The 18,691-nt window shown below is 31.4% G+C and overlaps 2 protein-coding genes and 1 pseudogene across 2 annotated transcripts in view; all 3 read left to right on the forward strand.

The window, feature by feature from the left end:
- The first annotated feature begins 6,362 nt into the window (after positions 1-6,362).
- Positions 6,363-6,725, forward strand: LOC108760602 (uncharacterized; annotated as a pseudogene).
- LOC108760601 (zinc finger protein 569) lies at positions 6,726-11,611 on the forward strand. Its single transcript, XM_018506643.1, has 4 exons — positions 6,726-6,897; positions 9,676-9,932; positions 10,352-10,646; positions 10,825-11,611. Exons 2-4 carry the CDS (start codon positions 9,715-9,717, stop codon positions 11,356-11,358), a joined length of 1,047 nt encoding a protein of 348 aa, XP_018362145.1. The 5' UTR covers positions 6,726-6,897; positions 9,676-9,714; the 3' UTR covers positions 11,359-11,611.
- An 848-nt stretch (positions 11,612-12,459) lies between these two features.
- LOC108760608 (uncharacterized) overlaps positions 12,460-18,691 on the forward strand; it is a 7,886-nt gene continuing 1,654 nt past the window's right edge. Inside the window, exons 1-5 of the mRNA XM_018506650.1 lie at positions 12,460-12,810; positions 13,121-13,336; positions 15,783-15,974; positions 16,117-16,222; positions 18,193-18,387. Coding sequence (XP_018362152.1) covers positions 12,647-12,810; positions 13,121-13,336; positions 15,783-15,974; positions 16,117-16,222; positions 18,193-18,387 — 873 coding nt within the window. The 5' untranslated portion in view covers positions 12,460-12,646. The remainder of the gene's footprint in view (positions 12,811-13,120; positions 13,337-15,782; positions 15,975-16,116; positions 16,223-18,192; positions 18,388-18,691) is intronic.

Genomic DNA, 18,691 nt, shown 5'->3' on the forward strand with positions numbered 1-18,691 from the left:
CTCCCTCCGACTATCACTTGTTTCGATCAATGGCACACGGCCTGGCTGACCAGCACTTCCGGTTTTATGAAGAAGTAAAAAATTGGATCGATTCGTGGATCTTCAAAAGATGACCAGTTTTTTCGACGCGGGATTCGTACGCTGCCCGAAAGATGGGAAAAAGTGACCAGCGATGGACAATACTTTGAATCATAAATGTATAACCAGTTTTTTACAATAAAGCCTCGAATTTCGGAAAAAACACGGTAGAAGCAAAGTTGTACACCTAATAAGTCCTTTTTCCTTCTCTTTCCGTTCTTATTTGACAAAAAATTCTCAAATATAAAAAATTCTAAAATTCATCAAATTATTATATAATATGTACATAATATCAAAGTAGAAATCAAGATTTAAAGGACAAATAATATCCGTTAAACTTTAAGTGAGATATTTAATGAATATACGCAGATACTCTCGTAATATTTCTGTATTTAATTCTGCATAATTTTTTGTCATTTTTTTTAATACATAAATTGTAGAGTTCGAATAAAAATAGACTTGTATCTAGATATAACAGATTACAATTTGAAGTACAATATGATATTTTAATAGATATCGCACTTCACTCGACATAGTTGCGCAACGGTAGAAGTGGCTTTTCAGAATCGAAGTCCTTATATAAATGTAGATATGCTCCGTATTCATTCTCTCGTAGCAAATAGCTTTTCTTTCTAACTTTCAAAATGCACATCTTTCCTATATACCCACTTCTATTCGCTCTGATATAACGCAAAGGCGAAACAAGACCACGTGTGCTGAATGAAACCAAAATAAATCAGAAATACTATTTACTACTCCTTCACGCTTATCTTTTCACATTTTCAGCAAAATTATATATCAAAATCTTTTAATACGAATTCAAAGCCTATCAATACTTTTATTAAATTAATAAAATAATATTATGAAATGCAATATTTTGAAATGTACGGATATTAAAAAAATGTACAAATAAAAATGCACGCACACAAATTTCAACTTCTTCCAACAAAAGCAAAATCATTTTTCTATCAAATTTTTTACTAACTATCTCTAGTATTTCTTAATGGCATCATTAGTTGATAACAGAAACGAGTCTCGTAGGAGAAAAAGGAGTGTCATTTATATTAATCAACATACTTGAAATATAAAAAGTACTACATGCAATCTTGTGAACTTTAAAATCGTATGTGTAAAAGATAAAATTTTTTTACTCCCAAGTAATTGATTAAAAGATATTCCTTAGAAAATTGCTCAAAATTATATTCAAAATTGTATTTACGAAATTTAAGTCGTGATATACTATAAATTCTTGAGATATTATTACTCGCCTCCAATTTCAAAGAATCGATTTTTGAAATCGTCAATGTTGAGATATCTCGAATTCTTGCAACTACAGTATTTTAAAGAACGTTTATTTCGATAACTTTTGGACGACAGAATTTTTTAAATCCTCAAATGATCAGTTTCTTGTAAAATTGCGCAAAATTGTACTCGAAATTATAATTTTATATGAAATTCAATATATATTGAAATTCCCGAAAGATTAATCTTATCGCTTTGAGTCTCAATTCGATTTTTTTAAATGTATGTCGCAATCTCTCAAATTCGTGTAACTACAGTATTTTAAATCACAGTGATTCGATATTCTACGGAGGAACGGATAATTAATCATTTGTGTGTAATTCATGTTCTAACGAGCGATTATCCGTCAATTCTGAAATCTGACAACCGAAAGTATATTCGCTGACACCAGATATAAAAGCCACGCTTTAGATTACATTTAACTGTGCGAAAAAAAAAGATAATATCATAATATCCGTTGCGAATATTATTACTTTACGATTGAATCATCGACTGTGCACGCAGCTCACATGCGTTTCCCTCCGTTCCTCGCTTGTGTTCGCCTTCGTATTTAGATCGAACTTCACGTGCAATTCTGCAGTATACTTTCATCGCATGGAAGAAAGTGAGAGAGAAACCTGGTCGATGAGAGAAAAGAAAGAAAATGGAATAGTGTGTATTTCGGCTGAGAAGACGGCGCTACTCGAGTTGCTAACTAAAACATCTCGCACACCTAACTTTCCCATTCTTTTCGTTGAAATTGCAAAAGGAATGTCCAATAATATCATGAAAATTACATGAATTCTGGAATTTTTTTAGATTCCTAAAATTTCTTATTCTAAAATTTTTTATAAAATTTTATAAAATTAAAAAATGTTTAAGTTAAATGTTTTTTTTTTAACAATATTAAGGATCTTATTTTTTTTTAAATTATAGAATTATATGAAAAATTTTTTAAATCTTGTATTTCAGAATTAACATACATAAAAATACTATTAAAAAATATAAACTTTCTCAGTATTTTCTGAAAATTTCCAATTTGTATAAAAATTCTGAAAAAAATTTTCACTAAGATTTATACTTTCGACAATTAAAAATATTTTAATTTTAAGAAAAATTATTTTTCCAATCATTAATTAAGCCACCACATTGAATCTGCCATTTTGAATTTCTATCAAATTTAATTCACAAAAATCCTTTATAACAATAAGTCTTTAAAAGATTTATTCATTTTTTAATATTAGCTGAATAACAGTGGAAGAGAAGAATATGGTTCTGAAACAATATCATTTTGAGACAAGGAATACAATGAATTATAACAAATCTTATCCAAAGAAAAGCTGTAAGATTTGAAAAATAGACCCACCCAGCTTCTGAAAGTAAAATTTATACTATTCAATATTTTAAATTATTTTAAACACAACAAAATCATTTTATATTTTAATTAACATATTTTATACACGTATATTTAATTTATTATAAATAACTCTTATATTATACATACAGGGTGTATAAAAAGTCCCGGACCCATTAAATATCTTGAAAAGTAATCATTTTTGAGAAAAATGTTTTATACAAAAGATGTATGGTTGAAAATGATCTATTGACTGACCTTATCAACTTGACCTTGGATGGTGCCATCAAGGTCAAGTCAAGGTCAAATCGATTTTTTTAAACGAAACATCCTATTTTTGATTCTAGAATCTAATAGCTATTAATGGGAGCTTTCCAAAACACTATAATAAAGCCTCTTTTTAATCAGTACTTTTCAAGTTATGAGAGTTGAAAGTTACGGAACCGCCGCGGCATTAGCATTACCTAAGCTAAAATGATCGTATCCATTTTAATGATACGAGGATGGAATGGTCATAGGAGGTCTTACGCAAGCGACAAAACTTTTCAATCAATTTTTTTAGAAATAAAGACAATGGTATATCTAAATCAACTGTCATTCGTTTGAGCATTTGTCATTTCTTTAACCCAGCTCGCCTTGCCTACCAGTTTTTAATTACTTTCTCGGCTAGACCCCACCGTGATCTGGAACTTCGTCAAGTTATATCTCTGAATAGAAAACATATTTTTAACTTATCACATGCAAAATTGATATCTCTAGAATAAGACAAGAACAAATAAACACACAAAGATGAAACAAAAAATATTTTATTCTTAAATTACATCATAAAAAGTTAAAGTCTGAATTGCAATGTGAAAAATCGCATTAGATACGTCATATCCCAGTATGGCGAGCTAGGGTTAAGAGAATGTTACATATTATAGCAAATACTCAAATTGGCATCCCTCCGCAGTCTGACAATGTGCTAAACTATTATAAGAACTTAAGACTGCATTTCTACAGAATTCGCGAGGCATTATTCTAAATTCATTTATTATCCATTAACGTAAATCATTAAGATTTCTAGGTTTAGTATTATAAATTTTTCCCTTTAAATATCCCCACAAAAAATAATCGAGTGGATTTAGATCAGGCGATCGTGCTGGCCATTCAATGTAATTCCTTCTTCCTATTCACCTATTCGGAAAAACTTCATTCAGATATTGGCGTACTTGTAAACCGTAGTGAGGTGGCTCCCCATCTTACTGGAACCAAATGTCATTGAAGTTTTGACGAGCGATGTTTCGGATTGCCGGAACTATTTCATCTTGAAGCATGGCTAAGTAATTGTCAGCGTTTAAATTACCTTCAATAAAGAAAGGCCCAATAATGGCTTCATTTAAAATTCCAGCCCATACGTTGACTTTTTGCTGATTCTGAGTATGTGCCTCGTACATCCAATAAGGATTTTTTTTCATCGCTTCAATATCTGCAATTATATCGATTTACATTCCCGATTAGCTCAAAAGTAGCTTCATCTGTAAAAAATAATGTTGTCTACAAGTAAAAGATTTCTATCGATATTTAACATCATACTTTCACAAAATTCAATGCGACGATCAAAATCATCTTCACATAGTTTCTGTGCCAGATGGATCTTATATGGATGAAATTTCTCCTTTTTTAGAATTTTATCAACTGACATAGGATTGATGTCGTGTTGTTGTGCAACTTTGCGAACTTAATTACGCGGATCTTCGATAAAAGACTGTAGAACATTCAATCTTTTATCAGGATTTGTAGCTATTGCTGGTCTACCTTGTCTATTACGGTCTTTTACGAAACCTGTTTCTTCAAAACGTTGTACAGTACGAATAACAGTTGATTTAGATATACCATTGTCCTCATTTCTAAAAGTTTGATTGAAAAGTTCTGTCACATGTGCATAAGACCTCCTACGATCACCCTATCCTCGCATCATTAAAAGGGATATACGCTCCTGTTCAGTAAGCATTAAATAAATACTTTATAAACTAAGATAACTATGTGGCGACAAGCAATCTCAGAATGGAGTATCACGAAAAGGAATACCTTCTCAATCGCAGGTCACAGAAAGAGTGAACTTGATAGGAGAAATCTCTAGCTTATGTAGTCTCCAGCTTTGTTGAAAGAGTGGGAAGGAGAGAGAGGGAATGGAAAGGAGTAGGAGGGAAAGGCGAGGAAGGAGAAGGAAAGGGTAGGAAGGAGGAGGAGATAGAGATACAGATATTCACGGGCACATACATACATGACTCATAAATCCAGTCGGGCAATCTCTACGTAATACCTTAGATAATACTAATGTCGGCGGTTCCGTAAATTTCAACTTTCATAACTTGAAAAGTACTGATTAAAAAGAGGCTTTATTGTAATGTTTTGGAAAGCTCCCGACCTCAGCTATTAGATTCTAGAATCAAAAATAGGATGTTTCGTTTAAAAAAATCGATTTGACCTTGACTTGACCTTGGTGGCACCATCCAAGGTCAAATTGATAAGGTCAGTCAATAGATCATTTTCTACCCTACATCTTTTGTATAAAACATTTTTCTCAAAAATAATTACTTTTCAAGATATTTAAGGGGTCCGGGACTTTTTATACCCTGTATAACTTACGAAAAGACATTTTAATTTCAAATCTATAGATTTGTCCCTTTAAGGCGATGCTAAAGCCTTCTGTTTTACCACATTTCCATTCTGAAAAATCTCTGTATTAGACGTACGGATTGCAAAAGTATATTATTACTTAAATTAAAGTACGCACAAACAGGACCTCAGCTGCACTGGATTTCATGAAAAAATCGAAAAAAAATTTTAAATTCGTTAAAAATTCACTTACTTTTGACTCGTACAGCTGTCACCTCAGATATATATTTGCTTGATATAAAAGTTTTAGAGTCCATATCTTGAAAATAAGCGTGCAGCTGAGGTCACATTATTGAAACGGACGATACCGAGTTTGTAGAACTAAGATTCAAAGTCTAGAAAAGAAATATTTCCACTGAATAGAAAATACGTGTATATAGATGTTTTGCGAAGACTGGGACTGTCAACAGAGCCAAAATTCCGTGCAGTAGTTGCGCGGTCTTGCGATAGATGGTGCTGGCATATGTTAGATAAGAACAGATGTATGCGTTTGAGTAAGACAGAATGATATATACTATATATAATATAATGTAAAAACTAAATCAAAGATGTCACCACTATTATCGAATTTGGAATTAAAAGTCTGTACTATCGACCTTGATCGAATTAAATAATCGGTTTAGCATCCCCTTAATCAACTGCATTTTTATCACCTGCGTATCCAAAATGATGTAACATTCGAGCGTACCTATAAACAGTATTTATAAAAAAGGAAAGATAACAATTAAAAAAACATAACAAACAAGGCTTATTTATGGATGACAAATTTACTTTATAGTGAGGAAACAGAAGCGATATCCTCTGATCTCTGTCGCAACTATTTACCATAAAATGAGATGAAAATGACAAAAGTGAGCCAATTCATTAGAATATTTATAATTACATTAGTCGACACCTAAGTGAATCGCTCACTTTTGTAATTTTCACCTCGTTTCAAGTTACACGGAATTGACCTCTGTGAAGCGACGCTCACACGGTCCAGTCCGACATGCGCATGCGGTACCTCCGATCGCACGGTCATGCCTGCCTGAGGGAGGCAAGTGGAGTGGAGGCGAGGCGAAACGCCGAAGCGTCAAGTGAGGCCTTGGCTTTAAAATGGCCACTCCTGGTGTCGCGCGTGCAAGGCAAGGTAACGTTATTCCGTCAGGTCGTTTCCGATCCCTACGATATTCGCGAACGTAGAGTATCACGGCGAGTGTCCGTCGTAATCGTCCTGGATATCAGTATCGTTCTCACTCCGGAGATTGTGCGTGAAACAGAATTGGAAACAACGGAACGGAGACAGCGAGGCGTGCGAGAGCGAGGTCCTCGGCGTCGCGCTGTGCGGCGTGAGTGACGCTTCCGTGACGTCCTGGCAGTGACACTACACTGATATATACGTCGGTGTCATCGGTACCTGGGTACCGTGCCTTGACGTCGTGTTCTCGACGACGCGCGTGACTCATCTCGCTGAGAGGGAACCTCCTGCGATTGAGACAGTGGAGCCATCGGCGACGCTTTCGTGGCGCCTCAGTGACCTCTCGGTAATACCTCGGCACTTTGCTGTTATTCTCCTTTTTTCCTGAAGGAAATCACAACGGCGCGTTCGAAATACTACCCCCAATAGTGTGTTTCTGTAATACATTACAGTTTTATAATGTATTAATTATTATAGGAATACTACTATGTTTGTTTCTCGTAATAATATAATATTCATTACAGAAACTATAATATTTTATAATATAACAAAATGTTGTAGTAGTGTAATAGCAGTATTCCTGTAATATTATAATTAATATAGGTATTATAATTCTATAATAAAATGTTATGGTTTCTGTAATAATATAATACATAATATTATTATATGCGAGAATTAAATATAGTATTTTATAGTATATTCTATTATAGAACTATAATACATTTTATAATATAGTTTTATTCTATAATATATTACTACAGGAACACTACTATCAAACTATAGTTTATGCTTGTTTAACTTTTTCAATGAACAACAAAGAAGTTTAAAATAATACTTGAAGGTACTCGAGTAATATTTTCGAATGCAGCAAAATCTCGTAAAACATGTATATGTATATATATATATATGTATGTATGTATATTGAATACTTCAAAGGACCTGCTCCAGGATAGGTGATTTGCTTTGAAGGCTTTAACATTTGAACTTCAAAATTTCAAAGATTTGAAGCTTCAAACAATCAAAATTAGACAATTATTAATTTAATAGTAATAAGTGCGTATTTATAAAATTATATGACAAAATTTGAAATAAAATATTTCAATATTGTAACAATTAAATAAAAAAATACGTAGGTTTAATCACTTTCATCGATTTTATGATTCTGTCTCGAGTTTCCGTTCTTAAAATTCTTTTATGTTAAGGATGACTTATAATTAATAAAAAGCCAAAACATTCATATTAATTTACTATTTAATTTGCTATCCAAATTATTTAAGAATATTACATTTTTCCAGCATATATATTTTAATTTATTCTTTTGTTTACAATATTTTTAGCATTTTTTGACTAAATTCGTCATTCGCAAGAATATACTTTTCAAAGGCTTTGAAGGCCTTAAATTTCGAAACTTCGGAGCGTCGAAAAAATTCGAATCTTCAAATCAGTAAAAAATAACAGTCCTACTCCAGAAAGACAGGTGCCATAAAGTAAAGAAGAAGAATATTGTTGGAATCTTTCCAACAAGAGACAACTACATTCTTGATTTTATACTCATTTAAAAAAAAATTATATTCTTGTTGTTTGCCAATGTTAAACGAAGATGGAATGATTCGCTGTGTTATGTATGTCATCTGACTCCTGCTGGAAAGCATTTATTTTCTAACAATAATTAAGTATAAGCTCTCACGAGGATGTCTCGATCGCCACGATGATTGTTGTCGACGCTTTCGCGTTTTTATGTCGCCTCCGGGATCGAAACCAGATGTATATCTATCTTCGAATTTACGATGTGCGCTTTAAATGAAACATCGCGTTTCCATTTGTCACGAATAAACGTAGAGATTTCTGTGCGAAGGATTTCCAAAATTATGCTGGTCCAATTCTTGATTTTTTGTTTGTTTCCCATGGAGGCGATAGAATGATGATACGGCGACAGGCGACCTCCCATCGATCGCGGTTTACGCTACCCTTCTGAAATTCATGTATATATATATATACATACATCTGTGTACAGTATGTTGCAGCAAAAACTTGAGATTAGTATATAATGTATATATATATAATTACTTTATGTGTGTATATATGTATATATACTCAGATTTTAGTAAAAATGAGATACAAAATTAATACTTTTAGAATATATTCTATTTTAAAGTGTTAAAAACAAGATAATTAATATTTTCATAAATTCTATTTAACGAAAGTGCGAACAACAATTTACAAATCATGTTTTATTAAATAAGAATACTTGTTTTTTTATACATACGATATTTTTTATTTATTTTTGTAATAATTAATATTTTGTATAATATTTATTTCTCGAATAGTGTATATAAACAAAGTTACGTTAGATATTATATTTTTATTCCTTTAGCTTAAATAGTTAAACAAAATTAAATTGTATACATGAAATTCAATTAACGAGGCATTTGTTAACAAGATATGCGAAGAATTTATACCAATTAGCGTGTCTTTACTAAAATGTTTTAGTATGTAACTCGCTAATAAGTGTATATATTTAATAATAATACAGTAAATGCACACACGCACACACGTTTATATATTCTTTACTACTTCTAAAATTTTTAATAAATAAATATATATACACGTTTATACTTTACTGTACATGTATATTTTATCTAAATATTTTTCATTTAATAATTATGAAATCGAATTGATTTGTAATTAATAATTATAATTTAAATTATATTCAAACTTTTAACAAATTACATTGTAAATAGATGTTTCTTTAATCATTCTAATATGTATCTCACTAATTGAATGAACGTTTAATAACAATTAAGAAACTATTATCGTTCATGCAACAATCTCTTTAATTAAACTCTATTTAATTAAACTTTCGTACTTCTCCGTTTATCTTATTTTCGAAATTAATATCTCACGTTTATGTGAGCAACAATTCATAAATAATAATAATAATAATAGTACTGTGTATGTACGTATATAATATATATTAATTCACTTTAAATTAATTAAGCATTAAAAAAATCCCAGCTTAAATCGTTATGGCCAGGATTGCCTATTTCCTATTTGATGAATAATAGTATTAATAATAATTTCAAAAACAAGATTTCAACATTAATAATTGTAACATATTGTGCAGATTATACCTTAACGAATACTCTTCTTGGACGAAATCGACATGAGTAGGAGCAACGAGAGCGGTATATCGTTAGCAACGCCGCCAGCGATTCATGTTGGGCCTATCGTCACACCAGGGTCCAACGAAACTATTTCCATCGTGATACCGTTATCAGCACAACTGGCCACAATGGCTAGTCAGAAAGTCGACAAGAATAGTAAGGATTACGGCAGTGATACAAAACGGGCAGTCCCAGTAATCGTCAATCCTCCTCGAAGGTACAGGAAACAGCGAGCTTTTTCATAGAAAAATTCTTTCACAATCTATGAATTCTAGATGTCTCTACATAATCTGAAAGATACACATATTGAGTAAAACATACATATGTTATACATATATTGAATCGGATATAATTTTATTCTTGATGTAATAAGGATATTTTTGGTATAGAAGTTCAGTTTTTGATTTTTAAATTTCTTAATGATCAAATTTTCAGATTCTTTAAATTATTAAGTCTCTTAGAATTTCTTCAATATCTTAGCTACTTCATTCCAACCATCTTTCATTTAAAGTCAATTTTCACTTTTATCTTTTCAATTAAGATCAATAAACAATTGCTTATATTGAATATTTGTTTTTAGCGGTATTTAGAAGTTTAAGATTTTTTGGAAAATTTAAATACGTGCTTTTTTTCCAGTCCGAGGAACAGGACATGTGGAAAAGGCTGTCCCTTTCCCACATGCATGCGATATGGACGAGCGTTTTCTAGATTGCACGATTTGAAGCGGCACATAGCTCGGCACGCAATGCGCAAGGAAAAGCTGCAGCAAACTGAACAAAAAGTCGATATCGAAAACGCAACGAGCGATGCAACTTTACAAGATGCTCTTTTGCGCGATACGGAAAACAAGGGCGGATATCCTTGTCCGCGATGTACGAAGAGGTACAACGATGAAGATAAACTCAAAGCTCATCTGGTCTCACATGGCAAAGTACGATTTATTCGATATTCTTCTAATTCTTAAACAAATTCTTAATTAATTAGAGCAATAACAGACACAATTAAATAAATTTTTGATAAAACAATAAAAACGAAACGTTTATATTTTGTATATATAATTTGTTTCTCAAATTATATATAAATAATTATATGTATTATCATTTGTCTAGATAACGCCAAAGAATAATCACTTGAAGCAAGAGGAACATACTAGAAATACGCTGCAGAGTCAAGCGATGATAGATAAATCCTCAACAATTGTGAAAAACGAGGACGACTTTCTTCTGGAAGAGATGCTGTTGATAAAGAAAGATCCTCGAAGGACAGACAAAAACGATTCGAAGATTAGGTGCGATTACTGTTCAAAGACTTTCAAAACCAAGTGGACTCTGAGCTCGCACGTGGCCGCTCATGAAGGCCGTTTTCAGTACGACTGTGGTCTATGCGGTAAGAAATTCGTCAGGAAGAGTCACTACGAGGGTCATCTACGCTCTCATGAGGCTGCCAGGCCGTACTCCTGCGAGCAATGCGGTAAAACGTTCAAAGAGCTCAAGCATCGTCGCGAACATACCAAGAGAAAGCATCCAAGTAATCAGAGCGCCATACAAAGCTTATTAGATAGCATTGGGCCGTGCGCGGCCGAAGAGACAAGCATTGATCAGGCCAAATTCACTTTGTTAATGCCAGTAAATTTTGGCGCATAAGAAGAGTCGAAGAGGCCTTTGTCGTCTAAAAAAGATTATTGTGGATCCTTCATGTTCAACTGTAAAAGTTTAATTCCTCGGAACTTTTTCGGATCGATCCAGACTAGAACATTGCATCCTTGGAACCTTCGTACGGCCTTTTGTACTTTGGCTTTTTGGAACTTCGGATGTTTGGATGATTCGACTCCTGGAACTTTTATTATTTAGAAGACGGATTCCTTGAAACTGTGAATGCTTGGAAAATTGAATTCTTACTTTAAATCTTTCGAATAGTTGCTTGAAAGATGAAATCTTTGGAAGTTCGAATTTCTTGAAAATTACAATTTTCAATTGCTTGGAATCGGAGATGCTTGAAATTTCGAACTTATGAAATTTTGGATCGATACTATCTTACATTTAGATCTTTAAAAGTGTCAATTTTTTTGGATCTTTGGAATTCTGAAGGTTGTAATGAAGTGAAATTTATCTTAAAGTATTCCAAAGTTACTCAACGACCAGAAAGTAATATATTCAAATGACAACTTTTTCAAGTTGGATGACAAACAAAAACTTAATTGACTTTAATAATTGACAAATCAAAACCATGTGAACATTATGCCGATTATATTCAATTTATCATTCTATACTTTACGAGAAATATATAAAAAAATAAATCTTGAACCAATGAAGTTACTTCTTGTATTCACTTTATTCCTCAATCTCTACATTTATTTTATACAGATTTTTTAAAAGAAAAATACATATTATATACTAATTATTTTTTCCGAAACAGATTTTGAAAATAATATCTAGATGTTTATACGAAAATAATTCAAGAAGTGATTAATTGAAGAAAAAATAATTTAAAGACAAAATTTAAGCTAATTATATTGATACAGCAGTAAGAATCATGAATGTTATTACGATAATTTTTGTAAAAATACAGAGAAATTTAAAAGATCTTTAAAGATAAAATTAGCATGTTTTTAGACTTGTATCATCTAGAATCTAGGAAGATGTATATTTATTTTAATCATAGATCTTAGCTTCTCGTTTGTCTTCAGATTGAAGTTATCATCACAATGATAGGAGAGAATTGTGATATAAGACTCTTTTGTTTTGTGCAAATTAGGGAGTTCTCACTCCTCAAAAGATTCTTGCAAAATTTCGAGAATTCCTATCCTATAACCGAAAAAAAATCCTTTCAATCGTGATCAGTACGCAAGGATGCACGTAATTTTCATGATTGATCGCGATCGGTTGTAATTGCTCACGATCGCGAGCAAGGACAAAATCCAAAAGGAATCAAATGGGCGCGAAACGGCGGAGAGTATTCTCGCGATGCAGACAGGACATACAAGGATACAAGAGTGTCGGATACACGTTGGATAGTTTACCGCCGGAAATCCTCAGTATCATCCTGAAGATGCTGCCATTGCACGACGTAGCCTGTACCGTTCGTCTAGTCTCCAGGTAGATCCCCGTCAATTTAGCAAAATTAAAGGGAGTTTTAAAAATTACGAGAACAATTATTAGAATTTTACCGATCATCTATATTTATTCTAATTAATTTCCTAATTTACTAATTTTTGGAATATATCATGAATTTAAGTATTAAATATTTAGGAAATATATTTTTTTAATGGATAGATTTTATACTGTAATTTTTGTATTGCACTGCATAATTGTGATCCTAAATATACTTCAGTATTTTTCTTTGAAATCTTAAATTTCAAAATTTCAAAAGATACTTTCTCATTTCTTGATTCTAATTGTTAAATAGACGTTGCTACGACATTGCTGCTACGGTACTGAACAGCGAATTTCTAGTGGCTGGCACCAAACTTGAGATTGCAATAAAACGCACAGAAGACCTCATGAACAACGTAAAGACTAACACGGAGTTAGTAGAGTGCAACAAAATTTTTAACGCGCTGGAACTTATTCGCTGCCAATATCGAATGCTGAAGGCAGTCACGTGGCGATATACCCATCCAAGGTTTCTAAATTCCTCAAACTGATGAATCTATATTAAATCATTGCTATCTGGATGTAAAATCCCGTTAGTTTATTTAAGATTACTGAATTATTGGATTGATTTTTAAATCTCTCCATTTAAATCTGTTTACTATAAACTTTAAGAAATTCCTCATATTCAATATTTTCTTCTATATATGTCCTTATAATTTAAAAATATACACTCATATTTTTTGTGCTAAATATTGTATTAGGTATTGAACTTAATTCCTGCCGCTCGCTTAATTTAAAACAATGTTCCACACCTTTAAAAAATCTAAAAAAAAATTTTTTTAATATGTAATATGCTAAAAAGTGTGTCAAACTTTTTAGCATATTACATTACAAAAATTTTTTTTTAGATTTTTTAAAGATGTGGAACATTGTTTTAAATTAAGAGCGAGCGGCAGGAATTAAGTTCAACACCTAATATCTTCTCTCCAGAGTCTAAATTTTTTTTTAAAACTTCTAAAAATTAAAACATATGATATATTGGAGAAAAAGTCTTTTTACAAGTTAGCAAAAAGACTTTTAGTAATCCATATATTCTATTTTTTTAAAATTGACAATTACACAACTTGTTAGATAATCCGAGAGTAACTTGAAAACAAAAAATAGAAACATTTTTAAAAAACTTTTTCTAATTTTGTGGGAAAGCTTTGAGCTTTCACGATAAACAATCAAAAATTTGTTCAAATTTTTTGGGTACGCTACAGACCTACACAAAGTAAAAAGAAAATTTTCTACTTTTTTCAGTAATTTTCTATACGTAAAAATTACAAAACTCACGTAAATTCAAAAAATATAGCAACCATTCAAAAGTAGAGATTTCAAGCTTTAAAATCTTTTAAAAAATATAATATAATAAAAATTGCTTGTCAATTTATTTCGCGATTACTAGAGTAGTTTTAATTGCGTTTATTTAGTCCGGAAAAACAATTCGGCGCGCAGTTTGAAAAAGACTACAATATGGTATATATGCAAGTACATATATAGGATATATTAGTAATTCAAGATTGAATTATTTAAAGCAACAAAGATCCAGCTCGGACCGTAATAGGCAGTTACATTATAGTATTAATTGAGTTTTTCAAATATACGGTCAAAATATAAATACATTGTTTAAAATCTTTTTTTTTTTAATTTAAATTTTAATCATTTTTAATAAAAATATTGATGGGGAAAGGTCTTTTTACCAATTTGCAAAGGAACTTTTTCCATAATATAAGATAGAAAAACTTTAACATTACCCAGATAGCAAGTTTCCTGTATGTTGCTATAAATTTGATACAAATTGCGTTGCCTAAATTGCCATCTTTTTTTAGGAAAGCGGCTTCCGATTTTGCTTATGATATTGGCGGCAATATATACCATAAACGGTTATGCACAACCGAAGGGAAACAATTTTTCTCTTCTTTTTTATAAGTTTTATAAGTTAGGACAATCGTATGGCAACATGATTGGACCTAATTCTACATAAAACAAATTTGCTAGCAATTTGACAGCAATATAAAAGAAACTGTAATTGTAGTAAAAATTAATCTCTAACAATGCTTTCCTATTTAAAATCGACTCAAAAAAGAGAACTTTAAGATATCTTTAAGAGTTCTTTAAAAAACACATCTTTAAAATATTTCATAAAGAACTCCGAAAGATATCTTAAAGTGATTTATGAGTTGATTTTAGACATTTTGCTCATTTGGTTGACAGGTGTAAGTTACTATAAATAAAATTATAATGCAGAACAAAATACATATTAAAGTATTAGAAGATTTTATTTACTCGGTAAACATTTCAAAAAAAGTATTATGCCTTTCATCTTAGAGCCCCACCCTTGGGGCTCACTTCAAAAAATTATTTTATTACAACACAGCTGAGAAATATTCTAATGCCGCATCTTTTATTCTATTCTATGTCGTTTTTTAAAATCGAGAAATTTAACTCGATGGTGGCGGCACCACATACTGCTCAACGACGCTTCATTTCGTTTCAATTGACAAAAATGTGGACTAAATATTTTACAAAAATGATTTCCAACAGATTGTAACAACATTTATGGGAATAAGTTTGTTACAGCATTTCCGCTCATTTACGCAAACGATCGTTGTCCGCATAATGCCTCTAGGTTGACGTAAATGAAATTATTATTGCCCTGATGACAACAACATGATGGCAATTGAAGAGAAATTTGTGCTAAGCACCTATTTCTTTTCTTATGCCAAGGAACGTTTTGTTATCTGGGTAATATATTATTAAATATTAATGTATTAATTAATCGATTTTTATTCGAATATTCTCCTCTTCGATTTAAAATATTTTTTTTCCTGCTGAATGGGTATTAATTTTAAGAAAGACGATTTCGTTAAATTTACGTAAACATATAAAAAAAGGATCAATACTTTCTTACCTATTTTATTTACGTTAAATAGGTCACGTGATTTACCCATCTCCTGCTTCTACGGCGGTAGAATCCTCGATAATCTCAATTGCCTACTGCAGACGGTCTTCAATCCTTGCCAGGAGTCGCGCGTCTTCAGTTACATCGACCTGCAGATCTTCACGCGCACTTGCGAGAATTTCATGGATCACTTCGAAAAAGTTACTGAACGCAAAATAAATGGGTAATCTCCTTATTTTCATCATCTCACCGTTTAATTTTACGATCACTTATCAGCGTTCGATTAATGAATCAACAATCTTCGATCGAATAGCTATCGCTCATGTTCGTTTAAGCAATGATCAGTAAAGACAAATCGTCAATAGATCTGCGCTGGTCTCGGGATGTAAGATAGTCGACGTTCTGGACTGTCTGGAAGAAGGTCGGCAGGTGCTATCCTTTAGGATTTCATCAAGAACTGACAATCCCGTGGTAAAGGGTCAATATTTTTAGAAGATGTGATATTCAGTGATGAACAGGGCACATCGAATACTTTAGCACATTTATACATATATTACAAAAATCCGAATATTATTTAAAACTAAAAAATTTTTTAATTAAAAAATTTTTTTAATTTTGAAAGTCTCTTGAATGTATTGAATCTCGTGAAATCTTGAATTTTTCACACACACACACATACACAACAATATATTTTTTTCTTTTACATTTATAAAACTTTATTATCTCAAATTATTTTGTTTTATAAGATTATTAAGATATTTTATAAGATATTAAGATTTGGGAGAAGAAATTTTATTTTTAACAATTTTTAGAAAATTTCTCTTATATTTTATTTTAAAACGAAAAGATTTTCAATTCTAAAGAAACTTTCTAAAGTCAAGACTTTTAAGCATTCCAAATTTTCAAAATTCCTAAGAATTTCTAAAAATGTCTCGTAAAGCAATCTAAATTTTCAAATTTTGATTATCTAAGGTAGTCGAGAAAGATCACTGATAGCAATATTTCTTTAATATTAAATGAACATTTCTTAAGTGAAAATCTTAAAGCAAAAAAGAGAATTATAAGAGAATTTAAATCAAAATAGAGCCTGTGAATATTGTATATTATACATATCGCTATTTTACTTCAAATGTGACACAACTAAAAAAACTAAAAAAATGATTCTCAAATTATTACTATGAATGAGTTAACATTACCCACTCAATCATTACAAATAAATTAACTTTAAAAAAAATTGTCAAAATCATCACAACTCAAAATAATTTTTTAAAAAATCAACTCGAAAAGAATAGTTTTTAAGGGATTTTTTTGTGAAATAAAAATGACAAAAATGACATTAGATCATGTTAAGATTGTTAAGAATATACTTTTTTAATAGCTGTTTGATTAGTTAATAATTTTCTGTCCAGTTTTTCCTCTTCTCTAAGAAACTTAATTTTTTTAATTGTGTTAATTTAAAAAAAATCAAATTATTCCAGGATAATTAATATACTTATGAAATATAGATGCTTGTTTATTTTTTAAGTAAAAGAGCGATATACAGAGAGTGTCCCATTTTAAATAACGACCTTAAATTTCTCTTGAACAATGAATTTTAGAGAAAAATGTTTCAAACAAAAGTTTTGTGATTTCGAGGGTGACATAAGTTTAATCTTGAGTGGCGTTGTGAAGGTCAAGGCAAGGTCACTTGGAATTTTTTAAATCGAATTCCCCATTTTTCATTACATATTCTTGTAGTGTACCCTGATAGCTTTTCAAAACACTGTAATTAAGTTCATTTTCATTAAGTACTTTTCGAATTATAAGGCTTAAAAGTTACAGTACCGCCAGCATTATAGCATTACCTAAAATGTCCGACGGCTAAAACCTCTTGAATGTTGTTTAGGAACATCTCTTGAATAACATTTGTTGAGATCAAAGCCATTGAAGGTTATATGTACCTCTTATTTTCATTTTTGTAAAACTAAATTTTTAGTGCAAAAATGAAAGTAACAGGAATAATCTCCAATGGTCTTGATCTCAATAAAGTTATCCAGGAGATATTCCTGAACAATATTCAAGAGGTTTTAGCCGTCAGTCGGACACCTTGGGTAATCTTAATGCCGGTGGTACTGTAACTTTCAAAAGTTATACCCGAAAAGTACTTAATGAAAAAATATTTTATTATAGTACTTTGAAAAGCTGTCGAGGTAAGCTACAAGAATATGTAATAAAAAATGGGGAGTTCCATTTAAAAAATTCGAAGTGACTTTGTCCTGACCTTGACAACGCCATTTAAGGTCAAATCAATGATAGCATCTTATGTCCCCCTCAAAGTCCCAAAACTTTTGTCTGAAACATTTTTCTCTAAAATGCACTGTTCAAGAGAAATTTGAGGTCGTCATTAAAAATGGGACACCTTATACATAGAATATGATTCAATCCATCTATTTAATTTCTAGGTCAGCATGCATCTCAAATATGTCTTAAGACGCGCATGGTTCACATGCTTGCGAGTGCCTAATGCAAGTAATGAGTATTGCTGGCGGGACAAGCAGCGATATATGTATCTGAGATTACGCCGACTGGTTGGTAGCTACAATAAACATCTGTTTCATAAGCTGCACTATGAACGCAAGCTCATTCTTCGAGCGATGGTTCGTAAAACTTAACTAGTCACTGAACAGCTACTACACAGTCATTTGTTAAAAGTAAAAGATTTTATAAATCAATTAAAAGAAACAATAAACAATCCTATTTTTGGTCAAAAGGAATCGTTAGTGCTTAATAATATATTAATACGCAAATTTTTTTCAAATAAACAATATATTTACGACCGTATATTTGAGAAACTCAATTAATACTAGGGTGTAACGGCCTATTACGGTTGGAGCTGGATCTTCGTTGCTTTAAATAATTCAATCTTGAATTACTAATATATACTATATATGTACTTGCATA

The sequence above is a fragment of the Trachymyrmex cornetzi genome, unplaced genomic scaffold (assembly GCF_001594075.2).
Source record: "Trachymyrmex cornetzi isolate Tcor2-1 unplaced genomic scaffold, Tcor1.1 scaffold229, whole genome shotgun sequence".
Taxonomy (NCBI): domain Eukaryota; kingdom Metazoa; phylum Arthropoda; class Insecta; order Hymenoptera; family Formicidae; genus Trachymyrmex; species Trachymyrmex cornetzi.